We start from the raw sequence: 23025 nt of genomic DNA, 5'->3' as shown, positions 1-23025 counted from the left end.
TATTCACTGGAATTATAAAACCATGTTTCAGTTCATTTAAACATAATTTAACCTGAGAAATATTATTTAAACTGGTAATGGCTGGGTAAAACAGAATAGAATATAATTTAATGATTTCTAAGGATTAACTAAACTGCTTATTAGTTGGCAAGCTGCTCCATCCAAGAGGTTGAACATTAATAAGGCAAGTATAACCATAAGCGATTAGGTACATATATTTAATAAATTTAAAAGTGATTCAATATGACTGAATAAATAAATAAAATAAATAACTGAGCACGCACATGCAGACATATTAATCTATAAATCAGCGCAGAGAAAACTTTAGTTTAAGTTACTCAGATCTGAGCATTGCAAAGTCTGATGGCTGCAGGCAGAAATGGTCTCCTGTGGTGCTTTTTGGTCAAATTAATAAATCACTAGTAAAAACTGGACTTAGAGGAATATTGACAAAGTTTTGCACATGTCTGTAAAAGAAACGCAGCTGGGTTTCTTTAGACAGAAAACTTTTTAAACTAATTTGAACAAACTGAGCTTAACCCTCATCGGCGGAAAGGTGTCGCCGACAACACATTTTTACAACCCAACTCTGTGGCACCGTAACTCTGCAATACTTTGCGTTATCTGAATAATCCCAACAGTTTCTGAAAGGGGAGACGTTGCGCTTTCCAGTCAATGTCGGGTTATTACGGTAATTTCACTCCTGCCGCAGCAGGGAGTGAAATTAATCTGAGGGGCGGTCTTTTACGGTAAAGAACTGCGTACAATTAAAATAAACAAAAGATTTGAAACTTATGCCTTAAATTATTTTACTGCACTGTTTGATCACTGGGATCAATTAGAGTCTATGAGTTGTTGAATTTAAATGACTTTTTTTGGTAAATTGCCACTAGATGAAATTTGTTGTGAATTTGTGCTTTATAAATAAACTGAATTGAATCTGGTGTTTGTGCATCCCCTTTCTAATGCCACTCTGGGCAACTGCCAGATCAAAAACTGCCAAAGATCTTTAAAATAAAATCATGATGCAAATAAAATTTAAAAAAAACTCACCACCATTCTGATTTTATTTCCTGGATTGTTTTGGGGTTTGGTTATTCTGTGTTCCTTCGGCTCAATCTTTGATTAGATCTCGTTTCTGTTTCTTGTTACTCCAGTTTAATTACAATTCTTAGTCCTAGTTGTTCTTTATTATTAGATTCATTTCCTAGTCTCTTGTGTACTTCTCGTTCAACCCTGTATTTTAACTCATCTCCTGAAAAACCACAAACTCTCACCAAGTATTTTTAATGTAGTGTCCAGTACAAATATCTTAGTATGCTTGAAATAAGGCAAAACTAACTTACAAATAACATTTCAGAAAGACACAGGAGATTGTTTAAGTAAATAATTCCTTAATAGTAATGAAAAAGTTATAGTTTAGATGGATGTTTTCATTTATAATATGGGGAAAATGTCTTGTTATAGTTATTGGATTATTTAATTAAAACAAGCTCCTGTGTCTTTCTGAAATGTTATAGTTATTGTCTTGTTGAAAGTTTACCATTTACAAGAACGCACCACTTCTGGTCAAAAACAACCAATCAGAGCCAGGAGGAAGATCTTAACGTTGTCAATCAACGTCATGAATGCGCTGCTTAATGTGCTAATATAATAATATGCAATAAAATATAATCTGCCAGTACATTTACTAATACTTTTCATCAAAATTAAGGAGTTATTTACTTAAAACAAGCTCCTATCCTGCTGAAAAGTTACTTTTACTACTATTTCAAGTGTACCAAGATATTTGCAGTAGAATAGACCAAAAAACTTGGTAAATTTTGTGTTTTTTGCAGAGTTCTATCTTATTTACTATCCAATTTTATCAAAATAAGAGCTCTATTGTAATTTCACTTATATTTTCACTAATATATTTAAAACGAGCTTCTACATCTTACTGAAAAGTAACTTTTAAGTTAGTTTTGTCTTATTTCAAGTGTATTAAGATATTTGCACTAGAATAGACCAAAGATATTTGGTAAGATTTTGTATTTTTGCAGTGTATTTCACATTCCCTTCTGGTTCCTCTCATCATTTCCTCAGTTTTTCCCCCAGCTGAATTTCTCCTTGCATTTAAGTTTTGTGTTCTGCTCTGGCTCTCTGTGATTTTTAGAACTTTATCCATCATGTTTTTTTAATTAAACACTCTTCATTTACTCGACTTTTCTACCTTCCTCCACCATCAAAACACGATTTTAGATCCTTAAAAATCATCACTATCAAAACTAAATTAAAACTGAACATTATATATAGTTATTAGCCTTAATCTGAAGATAATCTGCGTGAGAAGAGCCTGCCCTAATTCAGTGCCAGCCTCTTTACAACATATCGCAGCGTGATCACCACTCCATAATTGATTGTCTTAATAATGCTGCATTGTGCTGCTGCCGTCGCTCTCCGCTCCACTCCATTTCCCCGCCGCCCTGAATGCTAATAGGTTTTTATCTTATTCCGCAGAGGCGGTAAAGTGCAGCCGAACACATCGTCACGGAAACGGAGACCTCTCCCGTGAGGACCAGATTGAACGGATGTGAAGGGATCGATACTGTGGTGATCAGAGACGAAGATCCAATATAAGTTTTCATTTTGACCATAACTAAGTAACGCTTCTAACAGTTTAGCAGCAAGAAAGATAAAAGAATATGTTATATTTGATATTTATTTGAATGTTTTCTTTGGTTGACCTCTCTCTTTTCTTTATGATTAAAATGGAAAATCTTACCTTTATTTAATATAAGGTCCATGACTTCCCCACAAATGTTTCTGTCATTCTGTCCAACATTAAATTTTATATTGTACAAATCCAGAACTAAATCCTGAACAACTGGAACCAAAATTTTGTTTTATCAGAACAAGAATCCGGAGAGACCCTACTAGTTTATAAATTATGGACTACTCATTCTTATTAAACATGGGGAACCGTTATGTAGTTTTATACTTTCTATCTTTTTTTTTGGTTTTGTTGTTTTGTTTGTATTTCCTTCACAAGGTTTTCCCCACAAAACTTGCTAAGCCTGGTGGTTGTCACGCACTCATTCACCAACCGTTAAAAAATGTTTAAAGTTGACAAGAAATTTGAAAATATCCCTCGATAATTATGCTTTATTGGAAGATTAACACCTGAACACCAACTAAAAAGACTTAAAAATGCAAACATTTAAAAACAAATTTAATAAATAGCAATATTTACCGTGGTGGGGGCAAAAGTAAAGCCTGGTGGCCCGCCAGGCTTATAATAAACTGAAGGAAACCTTGCTTCTAATTCATGTAAAGCACTTAGAACTGCCTCGTTGCTGGAAATGTGCTCTATAAATAAAATTACCTTACATCATGGTGGTGAAATTACCAAAAAGAAAAACAATTTATAGAAAAGTCAATGATTTTGTTAGCATTGTTAGCATGTATTTTACTTCCCATGGCCTCATTTTCACTGATTAGTGTTACAGGTGGATTTACGGTGATTGACTTGTTTCACCTGTGTCCGTGCGACGCTGCCAGGCTGAACGAGTTCATGTCTCCCAGCGGAGTGGAGGAGATGCCATTTCGACACATCGTGCCGATCATGGGATCTGCTCCTCTTTCCAAAAGCAAGCTCACCAGCTCAAAGTTTCCTAAAAGAGAGAAAATTATAGATTTACAGATTTAGAAACCACGTCAGTTTACTTCTGCTCTGTTTCTTAAAGGTCAACAGTTCAAACGTTAGCATGAAAACAAGCCTAATAACTTAAAAATAATTAAATTAATTTATAGTTTCAGTTTAATTCACTGTAAAAACACTGAATCTTCCCATGAACTTTGTACTAATTCAGTCTTTCTCAAATGGTGAGTGAGTGGCACCTAGTGGTCATCAAGGTACTGCAAGCGTGAAACGTGCGATTGTTTTGGGGATTTTTTTTAGAAATATTTGCAAGGAATTTTGCAATATTTGTGCTTATTTATGATGTTACATCTGATTTTTTTGTGGCTCGCCATATTGATCACAGACTATTGGACATCAAATAAGGCTGAGGCAGCAGGGTGGTAAAAGTAAGAAATACTGCCCCCTACAGGAGAGAGTTAGCATCACAAAAACCTAATAATTTAAAAAATAAACTTACAGTTGTGCACTAGTATGAAAAAATGCTGGGATCTGTTGACTTTCTGTGAATTTAAACACAGAAATTCACAGAAAACTGGAGGGACTGATTGATCTAATTTAGCTTCAGCATCTGGCCATCATGGCGGTGAGCCTGTCAGGTAAACACATTTTGTTGTACAATAAATTGTCTGTAGAAGTTATTGCAATAAACAATAATATTGCTGTTGGAGGCCATTTGGCAATGGCACAATAATAATAATAATAATAATAATAATAATGCAAGAACACATTAAGATAAATTAACTATAAATTCTAATGAAAATTTAACACTTGAACTGGAGAATATCCAAAACAAATAATAATAAAGTCACTATAAACAAAACTATTCTTTTTTGTCATCCAGTTTTTGGTGGAAAGAGAAGAAAAATGATAAATAATTCAAATGGAAATTATTGAGTTTGTTTAAATTTATCATGAATTGATTTATTGAGTTTGACACATGTGGGTTAAGTGGTCCTCAGCCTGAACATGTTTGAGAAACACTGCTCTAGTTTCTAGTGCACACTTTAAATAAGACAAAGTAACTTAAAAGTAACTTTTCAGGAAGAAATAGGAGTTTTTTTTTAAAGTAAATAATTCCCTAGTATCGATGAGTCTGTGCTGCTTCACCTGCAGCTGCAGCAAGTTGGAGCGGCGTCTCTGTGTAGTTCTCCGCCCCATCCTGCAGGGCTCCCTCCACATTGGCTCTGTTATCCAGCAGCAACTGTGGGAGAAATGGAGGAGGGAAACAAACAGGACAGGAGAGGGAAAACAAGCGAGGGAGACAAGGGGTGTTACATTTCGGTTTGGTGAGAGAAAAAGCCTCGGCTACTGGACAGATTCTGAATATGAATCACACTTCCAGCCTCGGCTTCTCGTTCAGTTCTGCTACTGATGTTGAGCTGAGGAGGAAGAATTTATTTTCCTGGAGACAAAACTCTGATTGTTGTCATAAATATTAATAACTTAAAGATCCTGGAGGCAACATCGTGCACAATAACTATCACTCCAATAAAAGATATCTTATACTAAGAGTGAAAAGACACTCTGCGTCCCTGTGGCTGGCTTTTCAGCTCAGCTTCAGGAGTTTCCTACTTTTTAAATGTCGGGACATAATTTTACATCTACTTAACGTCCCCTAAAAGGATAGCTCAGGTTTTTTCCAGCTGGGGTTTTGTGAATTAGTTATCAGTAGTCAGCATCTCACTTGATCTAGAAAGAAGAGTTTGGGTGCGAAACCTTAATTTAACCCTTAATTTCAACACATGAAAACAAAAAAAATAACTAAACAATAAAGCCGGATCCCTTTTATGTAAGATACTGTCTACAGATGACTACTCCGCAGAACCCCAATTGGACTATAAGAGCTAATTAATTCCTCTTCTAAAGCACAGCACAACAGGACCAAGGAAGGAGTAATAAAAGGACTTCAGGCATCATTACTATCATGATGCACAGTCATTATCAGTATTTTTTAGTACAAAGGTGAGGTCAGGGGTCCAGAGGTGAGAGGTCACAGGTCATTAACGTAACTACCTGCACGACAGGGACGTGTCCGTGCAACACGGCGAACGTGAGTGGCGTCGCCTGGCGCGTTTCGGGGTAAACTGAGGGGTGCTTGTTTACTGTGCTTGGCACCTGGGAAGTCATAGGTGAAGTTCAGGGAGAGAGATACACAGCTGTTATCACATTCAGAGCTCAGGGGGAGAGACGGGGGAGGAAGCAGTATGCAGGACAGGTGGAAGCAGGAAGAGGGCAAGATGGCGGGGCGAGATTTTCCTCTTGAGTTTTGCAGAAAATCTTGAGCAAGTTTAATCCTTCCTCTCATCTCAAATCCCCGCTCTAAGCTTGAGGAGCTACATCTGCCCGGACCCGGTTCTCTGTGTCGGTGTGGCTCCACCTCTTTGTGGAGTTTCGTCTCAACAACAAACGAAGCCAGAGAGACGATGTAACGGTGACGACAAACGCATGCAGGACTGGAGGTGACGACTCAGAAGCAAAGCGGAGGCGACGCTCTGCGAGTTTTTATTGCTGATTAAATGATAGAAATGATTTGCAAAAATCACCGGGAGGAAAAACAACTATTTGATGTGATGTCACATTTCATTTGAGCTCTGATGCTAAGCAGCAGTGGGACTGTTGGTGTTTTATTGTGTAATGATATGAATTATTAATGTCTTTATAATTACAGGCAGGAGGAGAAAAATCTGAGGCAGCAACTGCTGTATAAATAATTATATATATGTGTTTATATGCAGGAATATGTGTGTTGTGTTCACTTTTTAAAATTCCGATGAGTTTGGACTCCAGATTGTGCAATGTATTTAACAAAAACAGTTTAAATGATTCTGGATCATCGTTAAGGCTTCCTACTTATCTAATTAAAACCAAAACATAAAAAAAAAAAAAATCAGTTAGAGCATTGATGGTAACAAACTCTGCTCGCTATTACAGGTGAAAACGATTTCACAATGGCAACGAATTAAGAGAGGAAGAGAAGCGCACACGTCTCCAAATTGCACCTATAAGCTAGTTGCCGGAACTCTGACACAGCAGAGTGAGAAAGATCCATTGAAAAAGGTTTTTATCACGCAGATTGTGGTAGATCTTTTCACGTTTTCACAGGCCCAGCCCAGCTACTTCTCAGTGAAATGCTGGTAAAAACGTTCTGAAACGCTCAATAGAGGAGCAGGAGTTTTTAAAGAGACAGAGGCCCAATTTCAAGGTGATAAATTACATTAAATTTCTTTGACATTTGATATAGACAACATTTCTATAACAACTGAAGGTAACGTAGTTACTTTATTGTGCTTTAAAATGGAACTAAATAAATAATACTGACCCTTTAAGGAAAATTGTAAATAACCATCCAAACATCTTTAAGCCAATTAGTGATATTTGCTAAGCCACAGCAGAAAATAACTGCAACAGAGTTTTGATCTTTCAATCTGTTATAGAAAATGTTAATTATCTCATACTTTCATATGCTAGGTGAAAAATGAAACCGATGGTGAAGGTGCAGAAACCTTTGTAAACATTCAAGCATGTGTCTCCTCCAACAGAGACACATTTAATCCAAATTAAGTCATTATTTTTTCAGTAATAAACTTCGGAATGATTTCAAACGGTTGTTATTTGCTTCTGAGTCACCACAGGGAAAAATCTAAAGAAGCCATCACTACTGTGGGCAGCATTACATACACTCAGGAAAAACTGCAAAGAAAAAACAAGAAAATGCATGATTTATGATTGCAAAGCCGCTATTTTACTGTCTTATTTCAACTTAACAAATACGAGCAATAAAGTTCATGTGGTACTTGGCAGCGAATTACACAGAGTGCACCTGGTTGTGTAACAGTGGTGTATTATTGATGCGCCATAAAGCAAACTGCTGTTGGATAGCTGCGGCGTGAAGCGAAATGAAGTGACGGGCAGAGCGGAGGGACTATCAGCGGATTATTATTCAGGATCGGTGGGAAGAGAAACCGACAAACGATAATCGTTTGTTATCAGTGCACTTTGTGTAACGAGCAGAGAGCGAGCAGGTGAGACAGAAACAGCAGAGGTAAGGGAGGGGAGAGGGGACAAAGTTCTCACAGAAACAAAAGTGAATGAAACATTAAACTGGGACAGAAACATTGTGATGTGTCGGAGAGATTGAACTCTGACCTCGCTGTTGATATCGGCGCCAGCGTCCAGCAGCATCTGGACCATGGCCTCGTCGCCGCGCACGCAGGCGTACATGAGAGGCGTCATCCCCTGCAGGAAGCACAAGATGGCCGCATCAGAGATTCATGATGTGTTTCCTTTACTTAAATAAAATAAACACGTTTTCCTGTTTTTAAGGAAATTTGAGGTTCTCTGGTAGATCTGAGGTTTTTCACTTCTCTTTTCTGGGTTCAGTGAAGTATGTAAATATATTCACTGTAAACAACTCAGCATGTGAAAACCGGGCAGAGCTGCAGGAAACCCGGCAACTGGGAAACGCCAACTTCCTGTCATCACAGGAAACCCTTCCTTCATCCAAACGACTGATTATTTATCCATTCACCCACCTTTCCTAAGATCTATCCAATTTTTATCCATTTATCTGCTTTTTCTACCGTCCGTCCATCCATAGATCAGTAAATTGTTCTTCTTCTTTTTGTATTTTATAGAAAGTTGAATTTCGAACTACATCGTTCAGTTTATCCAGAGAGTGGAGGTAAATATCAAACCTGAACCTGATACTGCAGCACTTCTCTTCGTTCCACTGCTGAGTCAATATCCCACTTTTACTGCATCAGATGCATTTATGAATTTCCACCTCCATCAGTCGATGAAGGTATCTGTGATTCCTACAGGCGATTAGTAAAAGCTAATGCGGCTTTCAGATTTTTAAGCTACAATCAGTCAATCAATCAAATTTTATTTGTATAGCACATTTCAAGGCATTTCAGATTAGATCCACAAGTCAACCTTCCACTCCGATGCTTTGGATCATCCACTTTTTGAGAGTTTATTTTTCAACACAGAAAATCAGCACATTTCGGTGTATTTTATTGGTAATTTATATCATAGAACACCACATTTGTGGAGGAAAGGAAGAAACTGATGCATGGTTTTTACCTTTTCTAGTAAAATATAAGTCACCTAATTATTGAACCTCCTGTGTGAGTAACATTAGTTATTTGATGTGAACACACACAAGGTGGAGTACAGTCCAAAGGGTTGTCTTAGTATTTAGCTGTGTCTGAAACACAGCAGTACGAAAATCATTTATTGGTTAAAAATATGCAAAATTCAAATTTAATTTGTAACCCTGATTTCATATTGTGAAAAAGGCGCTGGACGTCAGAGAGCTGAGCAGATAAGGAATTGTCCAATATTTAGCTTTATGTAAAAAAATAAAAATATAAATTGCTGTTCAAAAGCACACATCTTGACAAAATGTCAGTCTTCTTTGAGCATTAGCAACATAAATAAAAATAATGATATTGAAAATTAGTTTCATTCTTTAAAGCAGCAGTATATAACTTGTATAAAAAGTATATTTTTTTTACATATTTGTTGAAACTGTCAGCATGTTGTGACAGTTTTTATGAAACAGCTCCTCTGCCTTCTTCCAGCGTTAACTAGAAACAACCAATCAGAGTAAGGAGGCAGGTCTTAGTGCTGTCAATCACCCTCCTCTCTGTGCTACGCTGCAGCTAGCAGAGACTGTTGTGAATGCTAAGGCTTGTTAGCATGATTTTACTGTAACATTATGTTGTTTCTCTGCCATTAGTACATTTAGCAGCGAGTACATGAGGTTGACTGACAGCCTCAAGACCCTCCTCCTAACTCTGATTGGTTGTTTTTGGTCATTTCTTCGATAATAGCTGTCACAACAAAGTGATAATTTTAACAAATATTTAAAAAACCATCCATCCATTTTCTAACACCCTTGTCCCTAGTGGGGTCAGGAGGTGCTGGTGTCTATCTCCAGCTACGTTCTGGGCGAGAGGCGGGGTTCACCCTGGACAGGTCACCAGTCTGTTGCAGGGCAACACAGAGACACACAGGACAAACAACCATGCACACACACACACCTAGGGAGAATTTAGAGAGATCAATTAACCTGACAGTCATGTTGTTGGACTGTGGGAGGAAGCTGGAGTACCCGGAGAGAACCCATGCATGCACAGGGAGAACATGCAAACTCCATCCAGAAAGACCCCGGCAGGGAATCGAACCCAGGACCTTCTTGCTGCAAGGCAACAGTTCTACCAACTGCGCCACTGTGCAGCCCATATTTAAAAAAAACAAAACAAAACAAAAAAAACCATAAAAAACATTTTTTTAAATAAAAGTTACACCCCGCAGCATTGAAAGGGCATGAATAGTTTTTGTGAGACACTGTAATTTGCATTAAATTACAGTTTTATACCCGTGTAATTCTCTCTCAACCACATGAGAGACCACAAGATGTAAAAAGAGCAATAAAGTAAAAGCTGTGGCTCGCCTTCGTATCTGAACTCATCATGGCGGCCATCGGCGTCCATAACGGCCTCCTGATTAAGTAGATCAGTTTTCCAGGAAATACTAAAGACTGAATCACCACAGAGGGATACGAGTCTCTGACATAAAGTGCTGCAGCGGGTTACGAGTGGCTCATAAAAGGCCTCTGTTGAACATAATGGCCCGAGTCAGACATATGATTGAAGTCGGCTTTACAGAAGCCTGTTGAAAACACTTCAGCACCTCTGATGAACGGAAACAACTCTCTGCCTTGCTTATAGTAAAGTTTTCATTCTCTTTCTTTCGGAGCTCAGAGAATAATGTGTGTGGGCAGGAAGCCTGCATGTGGTTGCAGTGCAAAAACAGAAAATTCAAGTAATTTTGCTCTAGTTTCAAGTGCAAATATCTTAGTAACCTTGAAAGTAAACAAAACAAACTTACAAGAAACTTTTCAGCAAGATATAAGACTCAATGATTCCTCAATATTGATAAAAAGACTGGAATTAAACTGGAATTTCATAATTATTCCATGTTTTGAAATGATTTCAAGTTTTTTTTGTGAGAAAAGGAGGGAATCACCATGGCAACCAGTGACATAACTTAGTAGCTTCTCCTTAATATTAACCCTTCACAACCAAAAGACGAGTTCCTCACTTATTACATTGGCAGATGAAATTTTTCCCATGTTATAAGTATAAACATGAGTGAAATAATAATAAAAACCTTATTTTGATAAGTTAGAACACTGCAAAAACACAAAATCTAACCAAGTGTTTTAGTCTATTCTAGTGAAAATATCTTAGTACACTTAAAATAGTAGTAAAAGTAACTTTTCTGGAAGATATATGAGCTTGTTTTAAGTAAATAATTACTTAATATTCATAAAAAAGTTCTAACTCCATTGGCAGATTATTCAATTTATAACATGGGAAAAATGTGTTGTTATAAGTAAATTAATCTGCCAGATGGAACGAGAATGATTTCATTAATATTGAGAAATTATTGTATCAAAACAAGTACCTACATCTTGTAAGTTAGTTTAGCCTTATTTCAACTGTACTAAGATATTTGCACTAAAAGAAAGACCAAAAATCTGTAAGATTTTCTGTTTTTGCAGTGTGCTTTTGATCATCTGCAGGACATAAATTGAGGATGAAAAGGTCTTTCCGTTTTACAGAGGGTCATTTAAAAATGACCTATCTGAACATAAAGTAGTAAGTAATGATTTAAACATAATTACCTGAATGAACCACCTCTTTTCTATAAATGTAATTATTGTTTTTTCTATTTTTTATCAGTAGTTCAAATAGATTGAGAATGAGTCATATGTTTAATTTTACCAACTGCTAACTGGGAGCCATTGCTTTGTAGTTTGTTTAGGGTTATTTATTGCATTTTATTTAATGTATAGAGGCAGAAGCTGCTGGACTGATGTTAACCACCAACTTGATTTCCTCTTTTGTTAGAATAAATGCAGTGAACCTGAATGTGTCTGTTGTAAAGTCAACCTACTGGACCTGAGAGGAACATACAGCTCTGGAAAAAATTAATAGACCACTTAAAATTATCTGGTTCTCTGACTTTGTTTCTTTTTATAGGTTTATGTTTGAGTAATATGAACATTGTTCTTTTATTCTATGAACTACTAACAACATGTCTCTGAAATTTCAAGCAAAAATTTCATATTTACTTGCAGAAAATGACAAACTGTCAAAATAACAAAAAAGACGCAGTGCTTTCAGACCTCAAATAATGCAAAGAAAACAAGTTCATACTCATTTAGAAACAACAATACTAATGTCTTAACTCAGGGAGAGTTCAGAAATCAACATTTGGTGGAATAACCAGGAGGTTTTCAATGGGATGCAGTGCAGTGGGCTCTTAAGTGTTATCTGTGTGTGTGTGTGTGTGTTGAGTGTCACACCTGTTCACTCATGCTGTTAATCCCGTCGGGCCCCAGCAGGTTGACGGCCTGCTTGACCAGATCCGTCCGGCCGCAGTTGAGCATCCTGAAGCCCAGATCCTGCAGGAACTTGGCCTCGGTGGAGGCTGCGTCCAGCTTCCGGGTGGCGCAGAAACAATCTTCGGCTCTGCAGATGGAAGCGGCAGATACATTATCGTGACTAAGTGGGGGCTTATCTCAGAAATGGATTTGGGGAATCGGTGGGCATTCATCTCCCCAAAGGACGCCGGGAGAGAGCGGGAATGATTATTACTCAGCTTTTCCCGGCTTAAACGAGAACCGAGTCTAAACGCATCGAGCTGTTTACACTCAGAGACGATTCACTCATATCGGAGCGTGAGAGCTCAGTCTTCTGCCTCCTCCAGGTGAGGCTTCTGCTGCGACTCGTTTTCTCTCTCTAATGACTCTTAATTGACGCTGCGAACAGCTGCTGCTGATCCGGTTCTCAACAGGGTCGCAGGGAAACCTCTTCACAATATTATTCTGATTCTACCTGACAATTATATGTGGCATTTTGAAAAGAGATGCTAATTGATAAACACCTTTGCTGTTCTGTTTGTTTCATCTCCACAAATGTTTGAAGTGGGAGGACTGTTAACCCACGACTCCGTGATAAAATCCTTAAAATTATTGATGTTGCATGAGACAAAAGCTTAGCAGATTCTTTCTTTTCTGTCTGTGAACTGTAACACAGAGATGTGTTTGTGAGAAAATGTTTTTAAATTGCAACTGCAACTTAGATGAAGCAAAAAAGGCTGCGGGTCCAACTAAAAAAAATAAAGTAATTACATTATTATCCCCATTTGTGCATTAAAACTTGACCAGCAGGCAGGGTTTATGTTGCCATCTGTATTAGTTGTTTTTGCTACTTTTTAAGATAAAGGGGATTCTGAATAAAAAACAACAAGACTTGTTCTTTTCTTGCAAAGTTTCACACAATAAATTAAACTATTTTTCTGCTGTTTTGTCTTTATTTAGTAACCAAACCAAAACTAAAGAGTCATTTATAAAACTATTGTGTGAATTGTTTCTTGTGTTACAATGTGATGCTAAAACCAACAGGAAAGCAAATAACCTTGAAAAAAAGGATTTAATTCACTGATGAAATTTTTATAAATCTATACGCTGATGATATTCGGCTGATGCTGCGTTCACACCAAACGCAATTTGAGAGTCAGGCGCTTCTGGTTTACATTCGAAGTCTGTGTGGAGACGCCCTGCGTCGCGTTTTGTGTGTGCAGCACAATTTGAAGTGTTTCAAGCGTTTGACGGGCGTCAAGGCGTTCAACGCTGGAGTTGGAGAATCTGAACTTTCGCCACTCGATGTGAGGAATCAACCAATAGAGAGACTCAGCTATGACTCTCTGGTACGTTTTCCAACGTAATCTCAGAGAAAAAAAACTGTGGAGGTAATTGTGGCTGTTTGCTTTCGTTCTACAATCTACAAACAATCACAGTTATGACTACAGAGACAGGAGTAGAAAGGATCAGCAGGGAAGTTGGGATGTCGGATAAGTTACAACTTTTACTATTTGAAAATATTTCCCAGCATTTGAGCTATCCAAATAAGTCCAGCAAAAACGTTGAATGACGTTAAAAAAAACATATTTATTTAGACGAAACATGCAGAAGACGGTGGAAGAGTGTGCGGTTCACGTATGAGAGTCCAAAGAGTTTCCTCTCAACGCTCGCCTGGACGTGTTCGGTGTGAACGCAGCGTGAGAAATCTAATCAGTTTTTAACCAAAACCAGTGAGAAATTTGCACAAAGAGTAAGGAATCAAAGCCCGTATGGTATATTTGGGCTTTCTTTTTGCTAGTCGCTCGTTCTTACTTTATCTGCCGCGGCTCACAGTCCACCCCGGGCAGCAGCAGCCTGGCGGCCTGTCTCACGTCGTCGCTGTCGACAGAGAAGCTCCGTCTGTGTTCGGTGTGGGCGACTGCCACCCGGATCCACTCCATCAGCGGAGGCAGAACCAAGAACGGCCTGCAGAGCAGAACAGAGTTCAGCAATGATTAGCATCAGTCATTTTAAAGTCAGATTACATTAAATTTGACGAGGGTAATGATTTGTTCAGCAGCACGGTGTGAGTAAGTTACACTCGTTATACAATGTCAATGTAAAAATATTAATAATTTACACCATTAGCTAAAATCCCAGCCCGGCTTAAACAGTTAATAGAGACGTTGGTTCCATTTGAGGCTCAAACTAAACTAATTAAAGATGTCCTTATAGATATTAGAGAGGCTGCAACACAAAATCAATACTTAAAATTGATTACAGGGACAATTCAGAGCTGAAAGAGATCTAGAAGTGGCAACCTTTCTAAGTGCTGTTATTATCCTCATTTATCACAAAGAGCAATGGTCTGCCTGACTGATAAATGATATGCGCATTCTTCATAATTTATTATAAAAGTGTGTTTTTTAGATTAATCAATCTAAAAATAACCCACACGGTGCTCTGCAGAGTCATTTTATCTGATGCAGGATAAAACCAGGGTCCATCAGAAAGGGAAACAATTTCTGTGAGAAGTCAATTTAAACTATTTCACCTCTTTAAAAATAACAGTGATGGATGAAAGCAAAACAATAGTGTAAATTAAAAGTTTTTACAGTTTTTATTCTGCAAAAAAAATGAAGGAATCAGTTGTTTATCACCTTTCACTTTAAATTCACCTGGTTTGAAAAATTTCCTTGTTTAAAGTTTGCCGTCTTCATTTCATTTAGGCACATTTTTGTACCACTTTGATGGATGCCAATTTTTTTTTATGAAGATTTTTGCTTTTTTACTTTTTATTAGTTTATCTATAGCGATAGAACACTTTAGTCATGTTTAAACAGCTTTTTAAACCCAATTGTGAATTATTTATTCACACTTATAATAATAATAATAAAAAACATCTTTACATTCATATGTAACGTTATCGCTTGTCAACTCCATTTTGCATAAATCCTACTTAATTTTAATTTGATGTACATTTTCATGTCAGTATTCAATAAACTTTTGTAATTATGCAACTTTCAGATTTATCTGACCTTTAGAAACAATATTCACATTTAATTACAGATAGTAAAACTTTAAAGTTGCGCAATATGATAAATTAAACCACATAACTCTAATCTTATCTATCAAAGAGTTATCACTGTAATGACATTTAATAATTAAGCATACACTGTCTAGTCTACACTTTAATATATATATTTTAAATAAGTCTTTGAACACTCTGCAGTTCTTTTGCAAATGTAACCTTGCTTCTGTCATTTAGTTTCAACTGAACTTTTTCATCCTATTTAATCACATTGCTTGTCATCCTGCAGATTTATTCAGGTTCTTGCTGCTCGTCTCCAAGCTTTCAGTTGAATGCTAAACAGAGTTTTGTCTCAGAGGAATGGAAACTCTGCTGACGTGTCACTCCGCCTTGACATTCCTCACGTTCCCCAGGGTCGTCTGGATGGAGTTTCAGCGTTTCTCAGCGAGGAAGAAAGCGAGAAAGACGTTGAGATATCTGTCCGTCAAGAAGCTGCAGGCTTTGGCAAGTGTCAGCGCTGACCAGCCCACGCAGCTGGAGCAAATATCTTCAGCAGGAAAGTAGAAATGTAGGTTTTTATTGTGCGCCTGTACTCAACTTGTCTGGAAGGTTAAAAGTACAAATGCAAAAATCGCTTTAGTTGCCAGAAGTCACATTCTGCAGAGTCTAATAAATCTCAAGCTGTTAAAAATGTCATTATTAGTTTCAGAACTAGAAATCAACACCTCTGTCCCACACTGTTAATTGTAACTTCGTATTTAATTGAAGGAGATGAGTGGACACAACTGGACTTTGGTCAAAGTTTAGTTAAACTCAATTAAACGACGATGTGTTAGGAACAAGAGGACTAAATGTTCACCAAAGAACTCAGAGATTTTGAGATTAATCTAAGAAAATGCCTGAGTTTGAAAAGTCCTAATTTGCTAGAAAAAAGTTGGGAAATTTTGAGATAAGGCGTAGAAATATTTGAGTAAGAAACTTGGACATTTCTGAATTTCTTTTCTAGCAAATTTTTCACTTTTAACACTAAGAAATTTCCTTTTTTTAATTTAATTCCTGAGATTATTCTAAAAACATCAAAGTTTTTCTCTAGCAAATTTTCAACTCTTGACACTCAGAAATGTTCTATTTTTTCCATTTTTTGTCCATCTAAAAATATCAGAATTCTTTTGTAGCAAATTATTGACTTTTGACATTCAAAAATCTCCTAATTTTTCTATTTAATTTCTGAGATTAGTCTAAAAATATCTGAGTTTGCTCTAGAAATTTTTGATGTTAGTTAAACTCAATTAAACGACGATGTGTTAGGAACAAGAGGTAAATGTTCACCAAGGAACATTTACTCTTTGGTGAGTAAATGTTCACCAGAATATATTGATAGAAATTTTTATAAATTTCTATAAAAACTAAATAGAAATTTATGTAAACAAAATAAACTTCTATTTAGTTTAGAAGATTAGTTTAAAGGTATCTGAGGCTTTTACAGCAACTTTTTTTTTACTTTTGACATTTATAAATTTCCATATTTCTTCCATTTCATTCTTGAGATTAATCTAAAAACACCAGAGGTTTTTTTAAGCAGATTTTTGACTTTTCAATCTCAGAAATTTGTTTATTCTACAAAATTTCAAAGATTTTCTAGAGAAAATCTTAGAAATCTTCTTTCAGTGAATTTTGTGGTGTATAATAAGCAATAAAGTTGACTTTAAGTTAATAAATTAAGTGGATTTAACTTATGTTTTCACATAGTTACAATACATTAAATAAAAACCAAACATATTAAGTTAAGTCAGCATTGTTTTTCTGTATTGGCCGACATTAAACATCAAATATCTGCATCGTTTTGGAAATAAAAATTGTGTGTCGGTGCAACCCTGCTGTCTCATTAATCTCTCAATAAACCTTCATAAACCAGGGTTCAAACATCACCTCTCGGTTTGTAGGGTGACTTTGGATGGCTCCACGTTGGGGTTCTCCCACTCCATCTGTGGGCAGTGCATGAAGTAACAGAGGGTGTAGAGCGCTTCGGGTTCCCAGTGGACCGTGGAGCTGCTCTTCTGGTGGACCGGCGTCCCGTTGCTCGGGTTCTTGATGTGTAACGGCTGGAGGTGATGCATGGCCCGGGAAACCAAATCACCTGAAAAACATTATAAAAATCAGCGTCATTGATTAAAACTGGGCTGTAAATCGGAGGTTTAGTTGACGTAAAAAGGAAATGCGTTCCTCTAACACACAAAGCCCGTCTACTGATTAAGCTACCATATGCCCACGCTGTCTTGAGTGGTAAATTGTTGTCTTACAAGCCATCCTACACACATAATCTCTGATTTTCTCCTTTGTTCAGTTTCTGTTTCATTCACTTCATTTATTCAGGGTCAGTGCCCAGCAGAAATATTTCACTTCATAACCAGCACAGCTAAAATCGTCCAATTTTGATTTAGAGTATCTCTAACTGCCTGAGTGGAGAATTTAGGTAAGTTTTGTTAAAGTGGTGATTCAGATTGGGAAAACTTAACTAATCCCACTGGGCAACACTTTTACAGCCCTTCAGGTGTAGCTCTGAGAAACCAAAATATCTCATTTTAATCATCTAAACTTGCAATTCTGAGAGTGTACAAGACAAACAAGATGAATTGAGCAGATTTATTTTAATTATTGACACTTTTTATTTTATTTTACCAACTATAACATCCGGAACGAGTGGTGAAGATCAATAAAATATATACAGAAGGCAAAATTATGGAAAAACATCATTAAAAAATCAAGAATCAATGTTTTAACAGGTGTTTACTGTTCGAACAGCTGTAAATGAGCTAAATTTATATGTATTTTAATTAAAGTGGGTTTAAAAATGTAATTTATGCAAAGATGCAGCACCATGTTTATCCAAGAAGAGCAACATATTTCCAAAAATCACAGGGATTATCATTTAATCCTAAAAGGTAGGGGTGTCAAACTCATTTTCATTTTGGGTTAAATAAAAAATCTGAATGTTCTTGTGCCAGAATATATTGATAAAACCAATTAAACTGTAAAAATCTCAATAAACGGCTGTTCCTACAGGATTCTGTGATTGCTTTTGAGTTTTCCTGGATCTAAACTACAGATTCTGTGGTGCTAATTTAGAAAAGTTTGTAAGTAATTTCTACAATATTTGCGCTGATGCATGACGTTAAATGTGACTTTGACCAATTTTGAGAAAAATTTGAGACAAAATCAGAAAAAAAATGTGGAGATTTGTTGATTTTGTGTGAATTTTGCAGATTTGTGAAAACTTGAAGAATTTATTGACTTAATTTGGAGTCTAGAGGGCCACATAAAAAGCTACAGCGGGCCAGATTTGGCCCCCAGGCCTCGAGTTTGACACGCGCAATCACAGAGTTTGAATACAGATTTTTTAGTCAGCATGATATTTTGTTCGTTGCTTGAAGCATGATCTAATTCCAGCTGTGTTTGTGCGCAGCAGGAGTCACGAATGAGGAGAAAAATATTTTAAAAAGCGGATTTCAGAGGAGGTGTGAAATTCAACTTTTAAAATTCGCCACATCCACGTAGCAGATATTTAGCCCCGACATTCAGGGAGGCATAATGCTCAGATTTACAGCGTTCACAGCTGTGGATCGATCAGGTCATTAGTGATGCATTTAAGAATAACGATTAAATGGCTGTAAGAGGGAAAATATTGCAGAGTTAGGCTGCAGGGTTTATTTCACAGATAAATTTATTCCTCTGTTGATCTAATTATTCATTCAGTTTACTGGAAGATTGGAGCTTTGTGTTTCTGTAAGGAATATAAACAAGGAGAAGAAAAAACATTATTTTGATTGATGAGGGATTTGAAATGTAATAGAAGTGTGAAAAATGAAGAAAAACAACTCTGAGAGGAACTGTTATCACTCTGTTGAACTATGGGAATCCATTAAGGACAAAACTTGCATGCTGCGTGCTTAATAGTCAAGAAGTAGTAACAGATTTATATCCTTTAAGAAGGCAAAACTTATAGCTGAAATGTGCATTTTGAAGGTGGAACATCCTGCTATCCGAGGAATAAAAAGAGTAAACAGGAGACTGCAGCTTCAAGAACTGACAAGACTCCCGAGGGGTTTGGAAAACACACCACACGATTGCTTCTTAAATAAATAATAAAAAACCAACAACAACTAAAATAACAGACACAACACAAGCAGTAAAAACCGCAGCAGTCCCTTTTAGCTACAACCTGGAGAGAGTCAAAGACGATAAACAAGATTTCTTTGGCTTCATTAATTGTTTCTGTGACTTTGATTTTGTCAGTAGGACGACGTTTGCTCCCATCTTCTCTGCTGTAATTATCCAAGCAACACTCCTGTGGGGTTCATGCTTCAGCTCATCTGAATTAATCACAGGGGACAGCTTACTGCCTTCGTTTCTCCAAGCCAACTCCTACTTGAGTCGGAAGGACTCAGAACTGGAAAACCTTTCTTCCCTTTTTCCTGTAAAAATGCTTAAAAGGAGAAACTATTGCTGCAACAACTCATGGAAACATCAACTGTGGACTTAGCTCGTCTTCTTCAGTTGTCATAGTCAGATATAGTGTAGAAAACTCAGTAAAATTGAAATATAACTTCAAGAACAAAAGTTTATATATGTGATATTGATTATGGAAGTTGCTTTGAGCCAAAATTTTCACACCAAGTTCACAAAAATACCTCTTCCACACTAATATTTGGTTGTCAGTAAAGCTAATGCTAACAACAAACAGCAAAAGTTGTAAGTTTTGTTGACTCTGAGGTAGATAAATCCTAAAACTAGTAAATGACGGCAAGCTAACACTGTGTTAGCATTCAATGTAAGGCTAACAATAAACTCTTAACTGTAACATTTGCAAAAAACAATGTCTGCTGATATAAGGTAATCACTAAAGAGTGATTAATGATACCAAGATCACAATCCAAAAGCTATTTATATTTTTAGTAAAACTTGAACAGGAAAATTATTTAAAATTGAATAAATTTTAAATCAGTTTTACAATAAAAATATTTAACAAATCATTTATTTACTGGACAACTTGTTAAACCAGTGGAAAAACACTCCTTTCATTCTCCTGGTGCCAACAACCCCCAAAGATCCCATCCATCCATCCATCCATCCATCCATCCATCCATCCATCCATCTTCTTCCGCTTATCCGGGGTCGGGTCGCGGGGGTAGCAGCTTCAGAAGGGAGGCCCAGACTTCCCTCTCTCCAGCCACTTCTTCCAGCTCCTCCGGGGGAATCCCGAGGCGTTCCCAGGCCAGCCGAGAGACATAGTCCCTCCAAGGTGTCCTGGGTCGTCCCCGGTTCTTCCTCCCGGTGGGACGTGGCCGGAACACCTCACCAGGGAGGCGTCCAGGAGGCATCCTGACCAGATGCCCGAACCACCTCAACTGGCTCCTCTCCTTGTGAAGGAGCAGCGGCTCTACTCTGAGTCCCTCCTGGATGACTGAGCTTCTCAGCCCAGACACCCTGCGGAGAAAACCCATTTCGGCCGCTTGTATCCGAGATCTTGTTCTTTCGGTTATGACCCAAAGCTCATGACCATAGATGAGGGTGGGAACGTAGATCGACCGGTAAATCGAGAGCTTCGCTTTTTGGCTCAGCTCGCTCTTCACCACGACGGACCGGTACAGCGCCCGCTTGACAGCAGACACTGCGCCAATCCGCCTGTCGATCCCCCGCTCCCTTCTTCCCTCATTCGTGAACAAGATCCCGAGATACTTGAACTCCTCCACTTGGGGCAGGACAAACCCCCTGACCTGGAGAAGGCACTCTACCCTTCTCTGGCCCCAAAGATCCCATTCGGAAATTAAAATATCCACGGTGGCACCCAGTATCTCAAAGTTCCAGATTTGTACATATTAATAAAAATGTGTCCGACTCTTTGGATCAAGGTTGGTGTCTCTTCAGGTGTCTCTTCTCTTGGCTGGATGTCTTTGGGATCTTCTGCCACCGTGGCATTAATGGTTTGAAGCTTTTCTTTTAAACCACAGACCTCTTTTTGGAGCCGTTTGTTCTGCACTACAAGCCAGTTCAGTTTTTGGGACATTTCAGTTATCAAGTCCTCTGCATTTTGCCTTATCGTCTCTTGTGTCCGTTCCAGAAGCACATTTAATCTCGCCATAGCGTCACAATTGCTTTTCAACTGCTGAGCTGTGGCTCTCGTTTCCTCCAATTCACAAGTAAGAGACTTGATGCGTTCTGTGTAACGTTTGTTACATCTCATTTCGTCCCTGCAAGGTTCTCGCATTGTTATTGAGACTGCTGCTGAGACGCTGGAATTTCGCCGTCAAGTTTTCTTTTGTTATTTGAAGTTGGTCGTAGTCCTTCTTCAGAGTCGCATGTTTCTTTTGCAAAGCGTCAATATTTGCCATCAAGAAATCCTGTTCTGCCATTGTATATGCTTTTTGGGTCGAACCTAAAACTGCAAATGAATTTCTCTGTGGAATCTGGGAATACAAAGACAGCCACCAGTGATGTCACAGACAGGATGAGTGACATCACTGCTTCACATCAAAGCCACAAGAAGTCTGCTGTGTGGGGGGGAGAAGTGGGTGGATGTTTTTTTTTAAACTTTATTCACAGATGCAGTGAAACATTTGTTATGTCTCAAGAAAAACCAATCCAGATTAATACATATAAACATATTCAAGAACAAGAAAAAGCTAAGGGGCTTCGGTTCCCAACAGTACATTTAAAGCAATACAGATTTCAATTGTTTTAATAGCTACTTTTTGTCTTTGATAGTCTGGATATAAAACTTAACTTCATTGTAAAATGCAGCAAGGCATGGGAAAGCCAAGCCTTGCTGCATTTATTCAGAAATCTTTATATATTTTATGAATAGTTGTTCAGTGGTCACTTAATGTATTATTTCACTAATATTTTATTAATGTTGTTTACCAGTTTGGATAATCTGACTTCCTATCAATGAAGAAAAAACATGCTAAGCAAAAATGCACCAAACCTGCAGGCCAGGGCCGGTTCTAGACGGGGGCCAAGATGGGCTCTAAAGAAATTATACTAAATAAATGTCTTTTTAAAATATTCAATGGCAGATATTTTTTTTTAAACCTTCACAATTTTATTTTAACAATTAAAAATTATAATACTGTGTGCGTGCCGTGGTGGCGTAGCGGTTAGCGCGACCCATATTTGGAGGCCTTCAGTCCTCGATGCGGCCGTCGCGGGTTTGACTGCCGGACCCGACGACATTTGCAGCATGTCTTCCCCCGTTTCCTGTCAGCACACTGTCATATAAGGGACACTAGAGCCCACAATAAATACTGCACTTAAAAGTTTTAGTTGTTGTATGGAGATAGGATCACACAGGGATCTGCAACCTGAATCTTCGGAGACACAAGCGTCTCTATGGTTCACAATATTAAATGAGGAAATATTGCTCTGTTTTTAAATTTTTTTTAAGTGTTAAAAATAAGCAATATAACCTGACTGATAAGCTTTTAGTTTTTATTTTAGTTGACCAATTTTCAGTACCTCACTGATAAAAATCATTACAAACAAAATCTTCTGTCTTAACTATGCATTTCCAAATATACTTTTTCAGATAAAAACCAAAAATAAGCTTAAACATCAATATCTGAACATTTATAAACACAGAACTGATTATTTAAGATGATGTCCAATTATTATTATTATTTTTTTGCATAACTAACTACTGTTGCATTAAGACAGAGTCATAAAAATAAAATTTTACGATGGCCTTTCCTGGTTTCCAGAGTTAGCAGCTAATTTATTCTCGTTGTAAAAGGAAACATTGCTTATCTCCATCTGTGAACCAGAGCTTTAAAGCGTTACGACGATGCAGTGAGTCTGGGATGGACGATCCCTTCCCCGTCCTCTGACTCACTGTCAAGG

The 23025-nt window shown here is 37.5% G+C and overlaps 1 protein-coding gene across 3 annotated transcripts in view; it reads right to left on the bottom strand.

Annotated features, from left to right (window-relative positions):
* LOC114160812 (ankyrin repeat and BTB/POZ domain-containing protein BTBD11-A) overlaps window positions 1-23025 on the bottom strand; it is a 173886-nt gene that overhangs the window by 10821 nt on the left and 140040 nt on the right. For 2 of the 3 annotated variants that reach the window (XM_028043631.1, XM_028043633.1), the window contains 7 exons: window positions 17062-17269; window positions 13935-14087; window positions 12063-12228; window positions 7829-7918; window positions 5696-5797; window positions 4790-4883; window positions 3518-3653 (listed from right to left, as the gene is read on the bottom strand). In XM_028043631.1, the coding sequence (XP_027899432.1) occupies window positions 3518-3653; window positions 4790-4883; window positions 5696-5797; window positions 7829-7918; window positions 12063-12228; window positions 13935-14087; window positions 17062-17269 (949 nt within the window). The remainder of the gene's footprint in view (window positions 1-3517; window positions 3654-4789; window positions 4884-5695; window positions 5798-7828; window positions 7919-12062; window positions 12229-13934; window positions 14088-17061; window positions 17270-23025) is intronic. The other variant, XM_028043632.1, reaches the window with a different exon arrangement.

This window comes from Xiphophorus couchianus, chromosome 17, assembly GCF_001444195.1.
Source record: "Xiphophorus couchianus chromosome 17, X_couchianus-1.0, whole genome shotgun sequence".
Classification (NCBI taxonomy): Eukaryota; Metazoa; Chordata; class Actinopteri; order Cyprinodontiformes; family Poeciliidae; genus Xiphophorus; species Xiphophorus couchianus.
The sequence above is the reverse complement of the archived record's forward strand: the minus strand, read 5'-3'. Positions and strand labels throughout refer to the sequence as shown.